Raw genomic sequence first — 19,682 nt, forward strand, 5'->3', positions numbered from 1 at the left:
TTGCCTTATACATTCACAATGGCCATATAACATATCTGATTGTCAAAGACACAGTATGAAGCCTAATAATGATGGTGATTAAACATACAAAATTTCCTCATGCTAAAAATAAATCAGCCAGCTTTGGTAACCTAGTACATATTAGTTTTATATAGATATTCCTACAAACATCCCATCTCTACAAACATTATATACTGTGTATATTTATAGGGTATATACACACACACATACAGACCCTGAGCAAACATAAGCCTGATTATTAGGTCTTGCAATAGATCAAAACATATATTAAAATAAAATAAAAATAATATATTAACCATTAAAATAAATACTCAAATCATTAATAGCCATATGTTCATTAAGTGCATAACAAGTTAAATAGTAGTTTTAAGCCACTAAGGCATCAATATATTCTATTTCTAAATCTAAACAATTTAATCTCACTGGCTAATGCTCACTATAATGCAATACTTAATGCTACACATTTATAACTCCTTTTGATTTTCTTGCAATCCACAGATTCTACCACACTTACGGAAGCTGAAGTTTTGATTAGTGCAGCTTGACACCTGTGTTGCTAATACACCTTCCAACACTCCTTCCAGATTTAACACAACTACCGTGTTTCTCCTAAAATAAGACATAGCCATAAAATAAGCCATAGCAGGATTTCTATGCATTTGCGAAATATAAGCCGTTCCCCGAAAATAAGCCATATCCCGAAAATAAGCCATAGTGACGTGGCACGTCCCATTAAAACAGCCTGGAGAGGCGTGGCTATGCAGCGTACCGATGTGACACGGTTAAAATAAGACATCCCCTGAAAATAAGCCATATTGTGTTTTGTTGAGGGAAAAAATATATAAGACGGTATCTTATTTTAGGAGAAACATGGTAACATGAGCTGTTGATTTAATGTACCGCTAACTACTGTGACCCAGACCATTGACAATTTCTTCCTCAGCTCCTGACAATACCACAATAAATGTGCATTATTAATTATCAGTATGAAACAAACAGTATTCAGTAATGACTTTGGCACTTAAATACAAAACCAAGGAATGAAGTGGCACTATGTGTTAGATTGGTATCACAATTAGCTTTGCCACTTGCTAGTTTCCTAGTTAATGGCTTGAGTTACAGCTTTGGATTGGTGGCCAAGAATATGAACTACTATTGCTTGACTCCACTTAAATTGACCCTTTCGATTTTACACCCTAGACATATACCACCAATATTAAGACTGCTGCAATACTACTACAGAAATGCATGTCATCTAGGATTGAATCTCAGCAGTGGAAACGCAGCACAGATCCACTCGACTTGCTGGCAGCCTGACGTATTTTCTACGCTGCTGCAATATCTGCTTGGATGCGTTCACTGTATGACCTGTTGAGGCAGTTCGTGGTTCTCTCTCTTGTTTTCTTTGTCTTCATGCTCCACGATGGCCTTCACTTGCAAGCTGCCAGTGACAGGACAGAGCTCTTGCAAGGCCCTTTCCACTTCCTCCTTTTTTGCTGGCGTGTTCATTGAAGTTTTTGACAGGGTCATCTGAAGAGCACACCATAAAGCTGTACGTGTTTTTCGTGTGAAGAAAGCCAAATCTTTAATGGCAACCGCCAGAGCCAGGACATCTGTAACAAAACCAGCATAGCATCATTTACAATTTCGAGAGGGATTTTTCTCCCCAGTACTGTAATATAGAGTCTGCTAACATTTTCAAAGAACCAGCCTTCGGATGTGAATATTTTATTTATTTTTATTTCATAAAATTTATATTGCTTGATGGTAAAAAAAACCAAAAACATCAAAGTGGTTTACAAAAAGATAAAACAAGAAAATCAAGAAAAAATTGCAACTGTACTTTAAACATATGGAAATTAAAATGCTAAAACAGGTTAAAATTACCTCAACTTCCTACGCATCTGGGTAAGGTAAAGGTAAAGGGACCCCTGACCATTAGGGCCAGTCGCAGACGACTCTGGGGTTGTGGCGCTCATCTTGCTTTATTGGCCGAGGGAACCAGCGTACAGCTTCCAGGTCATGACTAAGCCGCTTCTAGCAAACCAGAGCAGCGCATGGAAACGATGTTTACCTTCCCGCTGGAGCGGTACCTATTTATCTACTTGCACTTTGACGTGCTTTCAAGCTGCTAGGTTGGCAGGAGCAGGGACCAAGCAATGGGAGCTCACCCCGTCACGGGGATTCGAACTGCCGACCTTCTGATCGGCAAGCCCTAGGCTCTGTGGTTTAGACCACAGCGCTACCTGCGTCCCTACGCATCTGGGTAGGCTTGTCTAAATAAGAATGTTTTTAGCTGAAAAGAGTGCAGTGAAGTATTTCACTGCCAAAAGTATGCATTAAGGACTTTCCAAATCGATATCACATCATTAAATAGATGCACAAACAGTCAGTTTGTGATATTTTCATGCATCTTACAGCATAGGAATTAAGATGCAGGTTTCTGCAGGAGACTGTGCTGTAAGCAACACTACAAATGAACATTTCAAGATTCTACTGCAGGGCTGAAGAAACTTTTCATCCTGGCAGCTGAATCCAAACTATGCTGCAAAAAAACTGATCCTGGCCAATCCAAGCAGGGATTGGGAAGCTCCTGAGTGGAACCAACCTCAGTGAGGTTTGCATTTGGCATCAAATTTAAAAAGCAGTGTATTACAAGCCCCACTTGCCAAAGAACAGTAAGGGGTTGCAGCCATGCCTTTACCTGCCTCACACCTGAGCGGGGCTTCGGGAAAAACAGTCTTGCAGGCCAAATTAGACCCCCTTTCAGGTTTAATTAGGCCTGTGGGTCGGAAGTTCCCCTCTGCTTTACTTTTGTATTCAGCATCAACACTTGCATCAGCAGGATTGAGACCTCAGTTACTGAGTCTTACGTGAATATTTAATGCTTGGACATAAAATAACACTGAAGTTTTACAATTATATAACAGAATGAACCACCCATTTTCTATTTGCTATTTGAACACACCTGACACAAGTTTTGACTCAGGATCTCTTGTAAACAAAAACAAAATGCCTCTCTGGAGCAACCTACTTTTCTCGTGCATCCTGATAATTTTAATATGAAAAGCTAGGTATCAGTTAATGTTAAGAAGAGCAAAGAACTATGCGATAATAAATATGATGTATCTAATCACAATATTGGCATTTACATGTCATAAAGCAAAGAGCTATGTGGTAATCTGTGTCTCAGTTCTACAAGGACCTTCTTCAGGATTTTTGTTTGTTGACTAAGAAGAGGTCTCTGATGAAACTCCAGATATGAGTGCTGTACTAAAATACATTACAAATACAAAATATAAATCCAGACTCTTTGCACCCAACCAACTAAACCTGACAGTAAACATGCAGCAACCTCTCAAAGTGGAAAGCTGCCACTTCAGCAACTTTCCTTGTATCATGATGTTACATGTTTTCTCTTTGACCAACCACGACAAGCAAGAAGATGCATAATGCTGCAACATTATGACATGAAACAAATTATATTAGAAAAGAAGGAACTGCAACAAAATGTATTGCTGCTTGCAGGGAGTTGGACTAGATGACCCTTGGGGTCCCTTCCAAGTCTACAATTCTATGATCCTACCACTAACCCTTAAAAGGAATTATCCTAGATCCAGCCACCTGGCACAGGGCTTTGAGGCCTCTTGTAGGAATTAGTGGGATGGGTGGGGAAATGTCTACTCTAACATAACAGGAACATAAGAAGCCTTATGACTTATACAGAGCCAGGCCACTGGTGCATCAGACAGATGACATTCCCAGTCATACCTGGAGATGCTGAGGACTGATCTGCAAGCAAAACAGCAGCTCCACCAATGAATTACGACTCTGCACCCTAATGCCTGCTGTAACAATGTGATCATTATATAAAACAGAGTAGGCTTTTCACTTCAGAATGCAGATTTAACCAAAACCCATATTAAGATTTCTCTCTCTGAATGGTAACATGAATACAAAAGTGCGTTTTGCAGCTGCCACATAGAAATTACTTGCCTTTTTCATTGTTGTAACGAGATATTCCTTGCCTCTGATGATTAGCAGCATTAACAATCTCATCCTTGCGTCTCGCTCGGGTAGCACAGATGGCTTCCAAATGACATCTCAAAGCGGCAGATATGTTACCATGGACAGGATTACCACAAAGGCATTCCATTTTCCCAAGTAAAGTGTGTACCTTAAAAAGAATAATAATATGTCATTAAGACTTTTTAATACTTAAAAACAATCAGATAGCCAAAATCACGTGACAGCAGCTAGGCACTTCACGCTGAATGTGAGAACACAGCTAATCTAAATTTAGTAGAAAATATTTTGGAGAAGCAGTCAAAAGCAATTCGGCCATGAATAGAAGCGACACTCCTCATTGCAGCATGAGAAACATAAAACTATGTTATGAAATTACTGACAGGCAGGCAGGGAAAGCAGAGGAAGCAAGGAAAACAGTGAAGTGGCCCTTCAGGGTTCAAGCATCCAGCCATCCTCATTTGTATTGTACATTCATTTATATTTCTATCCCACCTTGCCTAAGCTTGAAGGAACACACAACACACAAAACAGCCACTTTCAACCAGAACCCCAACAGTTCCCAAACCCCTTTTTAAGATGAGTCTTCCAATCCCTTCTAAAGGCCATCACAGTTGTTCTTGACCATGCTTCCTCTGCAAGGCTGCTGCCCACCTCAGACTCGGCTAACGTAATTTCTCAAAAACGTGATAAAGCCAAGCATCAACCAGATCTTGGGTGAGTGTGCTTACTTTCGCCTGCTCTCGGAACTGGTCCACAATCAGGCGATCCACTCGGGAAGGCTTGTCAGGAAGCTGGGAGAAGGGAGCGCTATTTGAGCTGGATACCCGCTTCCCTGGGAAGTTTCTGGCCAGATCTGCCTCTGCCTGAAGAGAAAGCAACAGAATTACTGTAATGGAATATGTTCCTCTCTATTGCTCTTTTCCATCCTCTCCACCCATCTGTAGCTGGTGAGGAAAAAAAAGTAAAAATGCTTCTCAGTTTCCTACCATCAATCCACAAAAGCCTACAGACAAAAAACATTCATGAAGTGAACAACAGGCACTATGCAGTTTAATCATTCTTTGCCATGTAAGAAGGCATTTTCAGTCTTGCCCCAGTCTTCCTGGAAGCTGCGGACAATGAAGAAGCCATGCAGATTATGTTATCCAAACTTGGAAAAAGATTCGTCAGGTGAGATATGGTCCCCAGTCTTAGTTTTCCTACCTCTCCGCAATGTTACCAGTAATGCTATTAACATAAAAGCTAATGTCACTATTGACAGCAGTCACGAAATCAGAAGACACCTGCTTCTTGGGAGAAAAGCAATGACAAACCTAGACAGCATCTTAAAAAGCAAAGACATCACCTTGCCGACAAAGGTCCGTATAGTTAAAGCGATGGTTTTCCCAGTAGTAATGTACAGAAGTGAGAGCTGGACCATAAAGAAGGCTGATCGCTGAAGAATTGATGCTTTTGAATTATGGTGCCGGAGGAGACTCTTGAGAGTCCCATGGACTGCAAGAAGATCAAACCTATCCATTCTCAAAGAAATCAGCCCTGAGTACTCACTAGAAGGACAGATCCTGAAGTTGAGGCTCCAGTACTTTGGCCACCTCATGAGAAGAGAAGAATCCCTAGAAAACACCCTGATGTTGGGAAAGATGGAGGGCACAAGGAGAAGGGGACGACAGAGGATGAGATGGTTGGACAGTGTTCTCGAAGCTACTAACATGAGTTTGGCCAAACTGCGAGAGGCAGTGAAGGATAGGCGTGCCTGGCGTACTCTGGTCCATGGGGTCACGAAGAGTCGGACACGACTGAACGACTGAACAACAACAACAACAATGTCACTATTAACTTCTCCTAGGTTTCCCCTTACTAGAGACTACATTACCTTTTTCCGCTCCCTCTCAAGTGCTCTCCACTGTTCGTAACAATCTTCTAGATGACTATGAAGTTCGTTTGCAGCTCCACTGCGATGCTTTGGAGGTCTGTAGTGGTTAAGAGGTGGTGGAAAGGCAAAGTATTGTGCAGGCAAATCTCTGCAGAAGAGTTCGTTAAATAAAGGACTCAAATAGGGTAGGTCATCATAGTGAAGGAGGTCAGCAAGTTCAGACAATGGAAATGGCAATGGGGGAAATGCAACATTAGCTGGTGATGAAAACGTGGGAGGATTAAATGGAGGAAAATTAGGCAGATGTTTATAACCAGGCATTAATGGGAAGAGAGGTAGGAAAGAAGGATTGATGAAATCAGACAAATTGCTGCCGTTCTGTTCTTCTGCTCTTCTCAATATATCAGGCTGCGTTTGATTTGGGCTTGCGTAGCCTGGGTGTGGAATCCAATTATTTTCACGTCTTCTCTCATTCTGCCTAGTTCTCTCATCAGTACTGAACTGGCTTTGCTTTTTATGAAAACTATAGTGTTTCGCAGACTCATTTATGGAATGCTTTTGTGACAGCCACCTGGAGGAAGCATTAGTGGATACTTCACCACAGTATCCCTCTCTAGGAGCTAAGGAATCCTTCTGGGTGTGTCCAATAGGGTTAGGTTGCTTCCTATTTTCATTGCAGTTTGAAAACCCTGAGCTGTTAGGAATGTTAGCAGAGATGTGTTTCCCATCTTTTCTTGAGTTCAACATTGGTGCCACCTGTGAATAAGAAGGCTGGGCTATAGATTGACTGGTGGAGGAGCCACCAGACTGAGTTGAACACCTTGAAGACAACTGAGAACTCATTTGCTTTTGCTTCCCATAAGTTGCAAACGATGTAGCCACTGGATTTAGTATCTTACTATCCAGCCATGTATATCCATTGTAAGATGAATTCATATTCTGTAGTGCTGGTTTAAGAGGCAAGTGACTACAGGATGCTTTCTGGTGATGTAAGGACATCTTACATTCAGTATTGCCAAAGTTCCCCTCTGTAGAGATGCAACTGTGGTTATTTTGTGGGTGGCTTTCCTGCAGTTTTGCATTCCTTCCTTCTGGAAAGCTATTCTCTTTATTAAGTGGACTGAGAAGGTATGGAGATGAGCAAGTAAACTGTTGAGAGTCATAAGCAGCTGTAAAACCTGTATATCCTATATTTTGCTGGATCACTGGATCCCATATTCCATCAGCGGGAGAATTAAACAATTGAGTGAAATATTTGCTTGATCCTTCTGTGTCATTTTTCCCAAGCATGCCTCTTGCATGGTCAGCTTTCTGGAGTTCTTTAGCAGTATTTGTGCTATCTTTTATTCTAGTATGACATGAGAAACTGCTAAAATCTGTATGGCTCTTCCCATTGCCACTGTTTAACTGATTTTTGTTATAATTGGATACATTCTGATAAGCAAGTCCACCTTGGTGATTGATTCCATTACTCTTAAAAGCCTTGTTTTCTGAATCAGCATTCTTCAAAATCTCATCAGGTGACTGACTGCAAGGATCAGAAGTCACAAGCCACGATCCTATAACATGGAGATCTTCAAGTTCTTTCTTTAGTAATTCTACAGATGATGACTTTTGCAAGTTTTCTTCATAAATACTTTGAGTACCAACTAAGTTTGTAGGATCTTCATTTTCCAAGCATTTTGTAGGAAAAAGCCCTGAGAAGTTTTCAGTTTTTTCAAAGTCTGATGACCACACAGGTGGAAATAATCTTGATAGAGAATTCCTGTAACAAACCAACAATTTAGTGCTAAAGACATTTTGTTTCTACAACATAATAGATGAAGCTGCTTTATACATTCAAATTAATGAACCACCTGCCACTGTATTATCTACATTTAACAGGCAAGAGGTATTTTCCAGCCCACTGTTTGAGATCCCTTTTCAACTGGAAATGTCAGAGACTGAACCCCTAATAATCTTTGTTTTCATAAATTCAGAAAAACATGCCATTTATGCTAAAAACATTAAAATGTGAGGATTAATATACTATTTTGCTGAGCTGAATGTAATCTTATGAGTTTTATTATGGTGAAAGAGCACAACAGCTTGACCTACCGTGTTTCTCCTAAAATAAGACACCGTCTTATATTTTTTTTCGCTCAACAAAACACAGTATGGTTTATTTTCAGGGGGTGTCTTATTTTAACTGTGTCACATCGGTACGCTGCATAGCCACGCCTCTCCAGGCTGTTTTAATGGGAGGTACCACGTCACTATGGCTTATTTTCGGGGTATGGCTTATTTTTGGGGAACGGCTTATATTTCGCAAATGCATAGGAATCCTGCTATGGCTTATTTTATGGCTATGTCTTATTTTAGGAGAAACAGGGTATATAGAAGATCTGAGGGTAGAGGTGAAGCAATCTTAGCCTAATACAGAATTGTAGAGTTGGAAGAGACCCAAAGGGTCATCTAGTCCAACCCCCTGCAACGCAGGAATCCCAACTAAAGCATCTATGACAGATAGCCACCACCCTCTGGTTAAAACCTCAAAGGAAGGAGAGTCCACAACCTCCATAGGGAGACCATTCCACTGTCAAACAGCTCTTACTGTCAGAAAGTTCTTGCTGATGTTTAGTCAGAATCTGCTTTCTTGTAACTTGAAGCCTTTGGTTCAGGTTCTACCCTCCTGAGTATATATGCTTAGATTAATCTAACTACCTAGGAGACCTTTCCTGCCAGCTAAGGCTAACTGCAGAACCAGGGGAAGATTTTTATTTTTGTAATCATGGCTGGACAGGGAAGGGTTAAACCTCTGCTCCCCACAAGCTAGTTTGATTAAAATTACCCTCTGTGCCTTATATTACATTTTTAAAATCCTGATGTATGTAGTTGCTAACAACACAACTAACTCTGACCCTTAGAAGCAGACCAAATAGGCTGGTTTTACAAGGAATGTTTAGTTATTCTACAGGGTATTAATTGTTTTATAAGGAATAGCACATCACTACACTGGGCAAGCCATAGAGTGCTGCCCTATGTGATCAGTGAAAGTATTCTTTTTTCTTTCTTTTTTGACTCTGAAGGAATCTCACTCCTAGTTCTGAAGTAGTTAGCATTTTAAGTGCTAACATTTTATTTACCAGTTTAGACTGCAACAGCAAAAGAAAGAACCATTTAAACAAGTCCAACCTGCTTCTTTTCCAACAACTGTCTAGAGTGAATTAGGCTCTGGCTGTTATTCTCAAGTCCTATTGAATTCAATCTGATATTCTGAAGGACTCCTCTAGACAACCTGTTTAGCAAGGCCAAGAGGGGGGGGGTCTTATCATATGGGCAGCCCAGGACCTCCATACACACTGCCCAGGCTTGTGCCCAGGGAAGGTAACTTCAGTGCTGCTAATGCAGTGGTTTGACATCACCCACGGATGCTCACTCTATTGTCTGTTCAGACAGATGGATGCCAACCTCCTGATCTGCTCACACCCAACTTACAGAGAGGTTAGACTACATCTGGGCTTCATTGAGCATTTGTTCTGATTTGTCTGTGAGGCTATATGACAATGAGCATTCATTCTGATTTGCTTGCAATGTGTTTACATGTCTTTCCATTAACCATTTGTTTTCAAACCAGTTTCCCATCACCTTATAAAGTGCAAAGGTCTGGGCTTTTTAAAGTGGATGGTTATGCTATGTCAACAGAGACTTTAATTCATTTTAATTGTGCAAACTTAGGGCTTGTTCACACTTCTGCTTGTCCAGCCACTTTCCCCTAGGAAAACCTGCTGTTTATTGCTGAATCAGAACGTACGTCAATCGTTTTTCCTTTAGCTTGATGTTTGTTCTGATTCAGTGGTAAACTGCAGGTTTTCCCAGGGAAAGTGTCAGGGCAAATGAAAAAATGCTCTGAAAGCACGGGACACAAATGAAAAACCTCTTGGATCCATGGAACAAGCAGAAGTGTGGACAAGCCCTTAAAGTTTTGATATGCCCTTGAATTCCTTCCACTAAAGACTTAAATGTGCTTAGGATCAAGAGTTAGCAAAGGTAAGGAGAGAACAGTTTTCGTGAAGCTTATAGGCGACCTTAAAATAGATATTTATATAAATAGTCATCAGCTTACCAGCCTGTAACAGGTTCTTGCTTGTTTGGCTCCTCTAGGATGCTTGTCACCAAGCCAAACATATCAGGGCCATTGCCAGAATAAGATAAATTTACCTGTGTTCTGAAAAGAGAGATATTTGAGTATCACCTGTACCGAGAATCTAAGAAGAATGAGCCTTCTAAATGAAGTACCTTTAGTTTAGGTTTTTTTTTCCAGAGCAATATTTTCATGTTACTGAACAGTTCCGTAAGCCACCTCAACCTTGGTGGAGGCAACATTAAATAAATAAGGTAAGCAGAATAAATAATTAATAAAAGCGTTTGGGAAACTGGGAAGCAATATTTACTGAAATTAATAAGCACTTCAAATATGAAAAAGCTCAAGTATTACCCCACTTGGACTTATCATGAAGATCAGAGAGTCACTAATGCATGGGAAATAGGAAACACAGTGTGTAGCGGTGAGGTGGTAGGATGAGATGTGAGAATGGAACTAAAACATGACAAGTGAATTGTCTTCCATTGTATCTTCCCACCACTTTTAAAGCAGGAGAGAACAACATAACCAAATGAAGAACCTTGTTTTGTTTTCAATCTTATACATAATCACACTCCCAAATGACATGAATGAAGAAAGTAAGAAAGAAAGAAAGGGTATGTACAGAAATTCTAAGCCAAACAAGCCACAGAGTAATCTTGATTTTAGAAAATGCATAGAAATGAAAAGAAGCGAAAGAAAACCAAACCAAAATCAGCAAATGAGAGCTTGCAATCATTTCATAAGCAATCAAGCCGAAGTCAGACATTGTGAAGTAAATTCAGCACCAGTTTGACAGCAGAGCTTTGGAGCAAGAGACAAAACGCAGATATTACAGAAAATACCAGTAAATGAAAAAAGACAGAAAAGGAAGCAACAGTGAGCATTGTGCACAGTGTACTATGAAGACTCGCAACCTGGTAAAATTAAAATGAACTCCCTTCTTAACCTGGCTTCTTTCCAACTTATTACTTCATTAGGCAAAAAGCCAATATAGCTCCTGCTAATTGCTTTAATATGGCATTTTTAACAATGTCATCAAGCAATTTAAAACTGGGATACAAACGTCAAGCAAGGAGACTTGATTCATCAGAACAGCACATGGAAATAGGTAAATTCACTGTATCACTTATATCAAAATATTGCTCACAGCAAACTTGTGAGACATGCAACTTCTGCAAAAGGGGCAGAAGTCTAAATATAATGGATTAGTTCTGAAAATGGAGAGGATATGTTTCCTAAGTCACTCTACTTACTGCATTAAGCTACATTGTCATGCACTGTCCAAATTACAACTGCATCAAATTTGGCCATACATTACAGGAGAAAAAAGTTTTATTCTGTAACAATATCTTCACCGCAAACAAGTAATGTTAAGGAAGAGTACTATATAAAACTTTGCTGAAAGGTGTACCCAGTAGCGTAGGAAGGCAGGGGAAGGGTGGGGGTGTACCCAGGGCTCATCCATACTTCTTGTCCCACTCCTTTCCCTCGGGGAAAACCACTCTTTAGAAGCTCAACTGGAGCAAACAGCAATTTGAGATTTTCCTGGGAAAGGAGCAGGGCAAGGGGCAAACTGCTCAGATCAGTGCTTTCTAGGCACAGGACAAGCACAAGTGCGGACCAGCCCTCTATCAATCCATTTGTAGATTTCTAGAAAGAACCACAAGGTGGCAATCACTTCATACCTTTTTTTGGTGCAGCCATGTAATGAGGCAATAGCATTGGCATCATCTCCACATGTTGACCAGCTGCTGTAAAACTGGGGAGACTCCACAGTGGGCGGTGTGTTGGTTATTCCTCCAAACAAAGGAGAGAAGAGCTGTGTGTCCATTTCTTGCTTAGTGCGGTTTACCTGAGTTGAAATTCAAGAGGGAGACATTTTAAGGGGGAAGAGCTTTTTACAGGCCAAATGACCAGACAAGCTCACTTTGTTGCCTTCCCTTTTGATATTAGAAAATGAAACAAAAGAAAGTTATTCTTGTCATTACAGTACTGTTTTACAATGATGAAGCGTGGTGAAAAGGTACAAGTACTGGCAGTTATGACATGCAACGCCTTGCTTTAGAAGTGTACTCACAGATCAACACACTCACACCACATTTTGGTAGAGCATGTATGTTCCTACAGAGCTATTAACTGCACATATGGGAGTCTTCTGAGCAACAGCAGAAAGAAAGTAATAGAGCACAAATGAGACCTAGCGGAAGACTATATTCACTAGTGGGCACAAGGAGAGTGTCAGGTCAACACAGCCCTCCCTCCCAAGACAAATTTAAGATTAGTACTGCATTCTCTACACAGCTACTATTGTTCAAGAGTGTGTGACTTACTTTGATAGTATTCATACATGCTTAAAAAGGGGGAACATGTGATGCTGTCCCCACCCTACCGTACCCTATTGTCAGAGAATACAGAGTACTCTGTGCAAACTACAATAAATAACCAGTTGGTAAACAGGACTGCATTTATGCTTCACGTAGAGTTAAAATGTTGAATTGCATGGAATGAAGCAAAGTAACATTTACTCGATTTTTGCCTAGAGGTACTTCTTACTGTTCAGGGAGAACTTGCAAAATGCATTTGGGCACCAGAAGGGAACCTCCAGGCTGCAGGCCTAATTAGGCTTCCCCAATGTGGTTTTCAAAAAAAAAACCCACTCTCACTTGTTGATTACCTGACATCAGGCGCTAGACTGGTGAAGCTGTGGCACGAAATTGCAATAGAAGAATTAGGAGCACACTTTAAGTTCACTCCCAAGTCTTCCTTTTTCTGCTGCCCCTGCCTCCAAGACGGAAAAAATATGGCAAACTCAAAAAACCAATGGATTCAAGCTGAAAGAAATAATCAGGAAAGCACTTGGTGCATTCCCGATTTGGCATTTTCAGCTGCGAGTGAAGCAGAGTCATCGGACACCCATCCTATGACACCAAGTGAATAACAGGTGAGTGGTCCTGCCCACTTGTCAAGCTGGAATGCAGAGTGGGCCAGTTCTAGAATTGGCCCACCAGTTGGATCCAACCCCACACCCCTGAATTAGAGTGAAAATAAAAATATACCTAAGAATTAACAAATAGGGCCTGCAACTAAAGGTTGCAGCCTACCCCATTCTCCTAAAGAAGGATGTTCCTCTTCAGAATTCCAGATGTTCAAGAACAGTAGCCTTGTAGTTAGGTCTGAGGATGCTGGAGGGGCAAGGCATTTCCTCTGCCACACTACGTAATTTTAGGGGCTCAGGTTTAGCTGCCAGCACTACACTTGAGGAGTTTGCTTGCTTGGCTTCCATGTTAGGCATGAATGGCCAGCACACCCAGTGGGTGGCATGGGACAGAGAGAATTATCAGTTCCTCTTTAGTCAGCCTACTGCATTTCACTGCTGGCTCCTTCGGGATCCGACATGGAAACAAAGCAGACTGGTGGAGAAAGAGGGACATAATGGCCTGTGCCTCTTCCACCAACCTGTTTACTTGCCTGCATGAATTCCTTGTGGCCGACAATAACCAGGCAACTAACTAAGCACAAGGCTGATTTGCAAGCCTATATACATCTATACCTAGCAAGTCATCAGAGCATGTCTATACTACCACACTCTTCCGGGACAATCCTGCTTCATTTCCGAACTGCTACATACATACACACAACACACCCTGCATTTGCCAGGAGGGCGAATGATTCCTAATAAAATTCTATTTGCTGTGGACTCACCTGTGGCTCATAATGACTGAATGTGGTGCTTTGCTTAACCATATCCTCATTTTCAGTGTACAGATTCTTGTTACTAAAATGAGTAGCATTTCCAAATAGACAGAGGTTTGAAGTCTTAACCACAGGTCTCACCTGTTCAAAAATAATCCAGCATTACAGTTAATAGTAGCTTGCAAAACATTTAATAAAGCTAAACATAATTAAAAGTGAAGTGGCATTCTCCCCAGTATTTTGATGAAAAAATCTGCAAAAGTTAACAAAAATAATGAGAAAACATTCAATATACAGTACTATCATCCTTCATTCTAAGGCTCCGTTGCTTTCCAACCCAGTAAGAAACATTCCTTGACAAGTACAAATACTTGGTGCTAAATGTGCACTTTGAATTCCAAAACAATCTGTGAAATGCCGTACTAAAGTCTGCAGACTGGCAGATTAAAGACTAAATTACATGTGATGCCTGGCTGGGTGGAGCTTGTCCCAGCCTTTTTACTTTTTACACACACAATGCTGTTGCATAGGCTACAAATCAAAGTGCAGGGCCAACATGTCTTAAACCCCTTCCCTTTGTGCTCTTCTGGGGACTAAAACCGAAGCCCTCCATTTCCCTTTTGCCCTCCAAGAGAAACAATATGGCTACCTTCATTTTCCCAATGCAGCAACACAATGCAGCTGAAGTGGTGCTGAAAAGTTCTGCATCATAACTTTGTATCTTGCCAATGGTAAGCCATCTATTTCTTCTTCCTTTCTTCAAACTTATATCACTTATCTACTTCAATTAAACTCTCTTCTTTTATTATAGTTAACTTCATATTTATAGATTTTCCTAGTGGCAATGCCTCTACTTGCATTGTTCACTGACACCTACCCACCCACCACTTAAACTTCACCAACCCCCCTCCCCTTACAGCTCACCCCCTGCCCCCTCCTATCACAGCTCACCAAACCACCACTCCTTCTATTTACACTGAAGTAGCCTGCCTGACTTCCACTTCTTTCCTCTTCACCCTCTGCTGCTGAAGGTTTCTTTCATTCTTTCTTTTTTTGAGGGAGTGAGCTTTCATTGAGCTGCAGTTCGCAATGTCAGCTGTCTATGGCTAAGCGAACTGCAGTGTGACAATATCCTTATGGAAATATCTGAATACATTGTTCCTCACCACCCCAATCTCCAAGCAATTCCAGGGGTTCCAGGCTCCTACCCAAGGCTTGGTTTACTTGGAATGAGGAACAGCAGACTGTGGTGTCTTTAGGCTGTATGGCTTACAACCTGAGTCTACGACACAGGGGCTCACAGCATTAACATCCCAGAAGACCTTGCTTCTCCCATAGTCACAGTCTTGGAATTAAGCAGTCATCAAACACGGCTCTCATTCTTTGGCTTCTGCCAGTAGCCTGCTTCTAGCCCAGCTCCCACACACTCAACTCTGGCGCTTATCGTTTTACCCTCCAGGTGAGAGAGGGGAACCCTCTGACATAAAGCTACATCCTTTGTTAATACAAAATTAAAAATTCTTTCCAGTAGCACCTTAGAGACCAACTGAGTTTGTTCCTGGTATGAGCTTTCTTGTGCATGCACACTTCTTCAGATACATTGAAACAGAAGTCACCAGATCCTTAAATATAGTGAGGGAGTGGGGAGGGGTATTACTCAGAAGGGTGGTGGGAATGGGTGATCAGCTGATAGGTGTGGAAAACCTGTTGACGACTCTTAACGTCTGTAATTAGTCTTGCAGGGAAATTAGTCTTGCAGGGAAAGGCAAGGGGTGAGATGGCTAAAGATAGCTTTGTTATGTATAATGAGATAAGAATCCAATGTCTTTGTTCAGACCAGGTTTCTCCGTGGTTTTAAGTTTGGTGATTAGTTGTAATTCAGCCACTTCTCTTTCCAGTCTATTTCTGAAATTTCTTTGTATTAAGACAGCTACTTTGAGATCTTTTATAGAATGTCCTGGGAGATTGAAGTGTTCTCCTACTGGTTTCTCTGTCTTGTGATTCCTGATATCAGATTTATGTCCATTTATCCTTTGGTGTATCCTTTAGTACCTTAGAAACCAACTCAGTTGGTCTCTAAGGTGCTACTGGAAAGAATTTTTTATTTTGTTTTGACTATGGCAGACCAACACGGCTACCCACCTGTAACTCCTTTGTTAATGTATTTTTAATCTTTTGTTGGAAGCCGCCCAGAGCGGCTGGGGAAACCCAGCCAGATGGGCGGGGTAGAAATAATAATAATAATTCTAAGGACCATACTTAGGTGGTAACTAGATGTTGCTATTAACTATTATCTATATAGGAACACCATCTCTTTGACCAGGAAGCCTCTTGATATGCCCTAAAAGGGCCTGTATCTGCTGCTGAGGGAGAGAGACAGATTGGGGATGCACAGGCCAGGTTTTAAAACTTTTATTACTTCCCTGTATTAGCAAACTGCAACCTTTCTCTCCACACTCCGCTGAGGCAGACAGAAAATTTTCTGCTTCCAAATACAAGTTTTATGGATGGATATAATGCGAGTCAAATTGGGCAATTTAGAAATCATACAGGAACCATGGGTGCCTATATAATAAATATAAATGCAAAATTATTTGGGCATGTTAAAATTAGTGTGTTAACAGCTTTCAGTGTTTTAATTTTCTCTCTTGGAATTTCTTAGAACATATGTTGTTAAGTTATCATGGCCTTAAAATATCTACAAGCATTCCTTTAAAAATAATTTCAAATAAAGCTTTGAATTCGTTTGAGTATTTTGTGAAGATGAAGCAACATTCATGCTGCAATCCTATACACACATACCTGAGAGTAAGGTCCATTGAACTCAACAGTTCTTACTTCTGAGTAGACATGTCTAGGATTGTGTCACAAGTGCAGTTTATTTGAGCAGGGAGCAAAATCAAATTTCAGTTCAAATACTTGCAGCTACTTGGGGGGGAAAATAGAAATTATAAGGCATATAAAATTGACATTGACTATTTTTTTTATAAAACTAAAAATATACACTAACATGCTAAATTAGAGCCAAATCTATTTAGGGCATTGCAAACTTTTCACAGTAAAAGTTTTCCAGAAAATCCACATCACTTCCCTACTCAAAAGTGGTTTCAAGTATCTGGTTAACATACCCCATGACATTTAATCTCTCATGTCTTCAGCATTTTGAGTAAAGAAACTCAGCAACTCCCTGTTTAGAGAAATGACAACACCACCACCTTTCTACAGCAAATTCAGCTTATTTAAATGCAACTTTGCAGAAGTTACTCTTTACATTTTACACCTTCCCTCCCCAAATTCAAAGTGCAGAAAGGGGTAGAAATTAAATTCCCCACCCCCACTTAAATGTCCAAACAAACCTGCAGAGGGTTTATATTACAGTAGTTGCTTCTTGCATATACACCTTATCATGAACACAAACCTGAGACAGAAAGTCAGGCACAGGCTTTACATACATTCAGCTCTGGTGCAAAATTCTATCTAACAGCTATACTGTGTTACATCGCACCTTGTTCAACTGCCCTCAATGCTGCTATGTGACGCTTACACATGACAACTCACTCAGATACAGAAACTGTTGCCAGGCTATTGTGTTTCTTCTCCACCCACTGGAGAAGCAAGATAAACAAAGCGAGGAGAGTGCAGGATTGGGTCTAAACACAGACACAGATTCAGAAGAAAAACTAACAGCATTATCAAGTACTGTACTCATATGCTGTAAGAACTACATTTAATCTGCACACAACCAACCCACAGGAAGCCTGATGGTACTATAAAACCACAATGCATTTTCCAAACATAAATTCCTATTTGGAAAGATCTGAAGTGATATGCCTCCCCACAAAGATTTCAGAATGCCAAAGGCTCTGTCTGCCTTTGCAAAAACAAGAGAAACACTGAGCTTACGTTTTTGGCCTTCTTCCTTTACAGCCAGCCTCAGCTGTGCCTGATGTCACTGGAATACCAGTATGTGAAAGTATTATGGGAATTGTAGTTTTCAGACTATTGTGAAATAGCTATGAAGTACAAGGCTCTATTACTGCAGTAATTCCCCCAAAAACCTGCAAGAGCTGTCCTATTGTACATAAAAAAATGAACTGGGAAGGGGCATAAATTAACTATTCTGTTCTCTATGACTGGCTAGAATGTAGTTTCTATGTGAAAAGAGCTCTCTTCTGCTTTCTACCCTTTTAACATTCAAAAGAAACAATAGAGTACACTACTATATAATACTGAGCTAGTACCTAGATGAACCAATGGTATGATGATGTAAGGCAGTTTCCTACATTCCTAGGAATCTGAAAGACTTTAAAGTGACTAGTGGTAGCGAACACAAAAGTCAAAATTACTTTGGAACTGAAGTATCATGTCTGCCCTATTAGAAGCAGATTCAAATTGCTGTACCCATAAAAAACAAAATCAAAAGTAACAGTTGCATAATACCTTTATTGAGCTAATAAAACAAGCAGGTTTTTAAATTTCTCTCTAGCCCACAGGTCCCATGTAATGCAGAGAGTGAAAGTAAACAACAAATGTGGTTGCTGATACACTGTATTACCGAAGGAAATTAATTTTAGGTGGTAGAATTAGATATAACATCAACAGAAGCTGAATTTGGGTAGTGTCATCTAGTGGCTAGAGAGGACTAAACCAGTTCTTTATTTCACTTTGTGTTTTCTGCCTCATAGGTTACCTGCATGTCCCAGATAGGAGTAGAGACACAATCCAGTTAACTGTTTCAAAGGGAGAGCACATATGCTTCTGTCCTATAACCTTATACACCAAGCGTTCTCCAGCCCAGCTAAATCTGCATTAGCAGTTCCTTCATTCCATCTTATTATTAAACTACATTCTGGAATTTATTTTCATCTAGCAGACAACGGCTTTTATTCCTTTTAAACGTCTCTTTCATAACCCAAATGAGGAGTTTTAACGAACACAAAGCTTGCTTGCTTTTGCTTTCTTCATACAGCCCCAATGAAGGCACTCCCCTACTTTTTCTTTCTTTTCTTGGATGAGAGAAGGCACTACAAAGCCACTCTTTGGAATGACAGGTATGCGGCTGTGTGAGAGGTTAGCAATCCACAAGTCACTGGGAAGGCCCTGGCTGATTTAAATGCAAACCCACCTGCTCAAGGACTGCAGTTTATTCACTGTGACAGACTTAGATTTTTATCAGCTTGGTGGCAAGATGCTTTGCTGTGCATCACTAGTAGACAACGTTAAATGAGATACCACCCTGCAGCTCCTTGGAGAGGTGGTATAAAAATGTAATAAGCAAATGAATGAATGAATGAATGAATGAATCAATATATGAGGGGAGTAGCAAAGGATATGTGATTACCAGGGCTGGCCCAAGACATTCTGGTCATGCACAGGAAAGTTCATACCAAGAACAAACTTAGTTGGTCTCTAAGGTGCTACTGGAAGGATTTTTTTTATTTTTTATTTTACTATGGCAGACCAACCTACCTGTAACCAAAACAGGCATAGGCAACCTTCAGCCCTCCAGATGTTTTGGACTACAATTCCCATCATCCCTGACCACTGGTCCTGTTAGCTAGGGATCATGGGAGTTGTAGGCCAAAAATCTGGAGGGCCGAAGGTTACCTATGCCTGCCGCACCAAAACGACACCCCCACCCACCCACCAGGGAAGGAGAAAGGAGTGAAGATCGACACCAGGATCCGCTGCCCCTGTGGATTCTGCCGCCTGAGGCGCTCACAGGTGGGCCGGCCCTGACTTCAACTATCCCGCCCCACGTCCCCTAGAGTAGACCCTGTCACGGGCACAAATAGGGCCGCCCCTCTTCCCCTTCCTCGCCGCGCCTCCCGCAGGGCCTCACCTCTGGCGGCCGGGTCCCTCCTGAGAGGGGAACAGCCAGAGCACGGGCGCCGTCCGCCACCATCTCCTCCTCCTCCTCCTCCTTTTCCTTCCCGCCTC

At 41.1% G+C, this 19,682-nt stretch overlaps 1 protein-coding gene across 1 annotated transcript; it reads right to left on the reverse strand.

Moving 5' to 3' along the window:
* Nucleotides 1-1,088: 1,088 nt before the first annotated feature.
* LOC117055748 (meiosis-specific coiled-coil domain-containing protein MEIOC-like) lies at nucleotides 1,089-19,682 on the reverse strand. The gene is made up of 8 exons (XM_033165550.1): nucleotides 19,585-19,682; nucleotides 13,752-13,883; nucleotides 11,735-11,901; nucleotides 10,029-10,130; nucleotides 5,924-7,688; nucleotides 4,779-4,913; nucleotides 4,018-4,198; nucleotides 1,089-1,634 (listed from the first exon to the last, which is right to left on the reverse strand). Exons 1-8 carry the CDS (start codon nucleotides 19,645-19,647, stop codon nucleotides 1,378-1,380), a joined length of 2,802 nt encoding a protein of 933 aa, XP_033021441.1. The 5' UTR covers nucleotides 19,648-19,682; the 3' UTR covers nucleotides 1,089-1,377.

This window comes from Lacerta agilis, chromosome 12 (genome assembly GCF_009819535.1).
Source record: "Lacerta agilis isolate rLacAgi1 chromosome 12, rLacAgi1.pri, whole genome shotgun sequence".
Taxonomy (NCBI): Eukaryota; Metazoa; Chordata; class Lepidosauria; order Squamata; family Lacertidae; genus Lacerta; species Lacerta agilis.

Bases quoted from the DNA above. Each gene is read 5' to 3' on its own strand.
- LOC117055748 (XM_033165550.1), bottom strand. From the start codon at position 19,647: ATGGTGGCGGACGGCGCCCGTGCTCTGGCTGTTCCCCTCTCAGGAGGG. The intron at 11,902-13,751 runs GTGAGTCCACAG...ATTTCAACTCAG, and splicing joins TCAGTCATTATGAGCCACAG to GTAAACCGCACTAAGCAAGA. The intron at 4,914-5,923 runs GTAATGTAGTCT...CTTTCTCTTCAG, and splicing joins TTGAGAGGGAGCGGAAAAAG to GCAGAGGCAGATCTGGCCAG.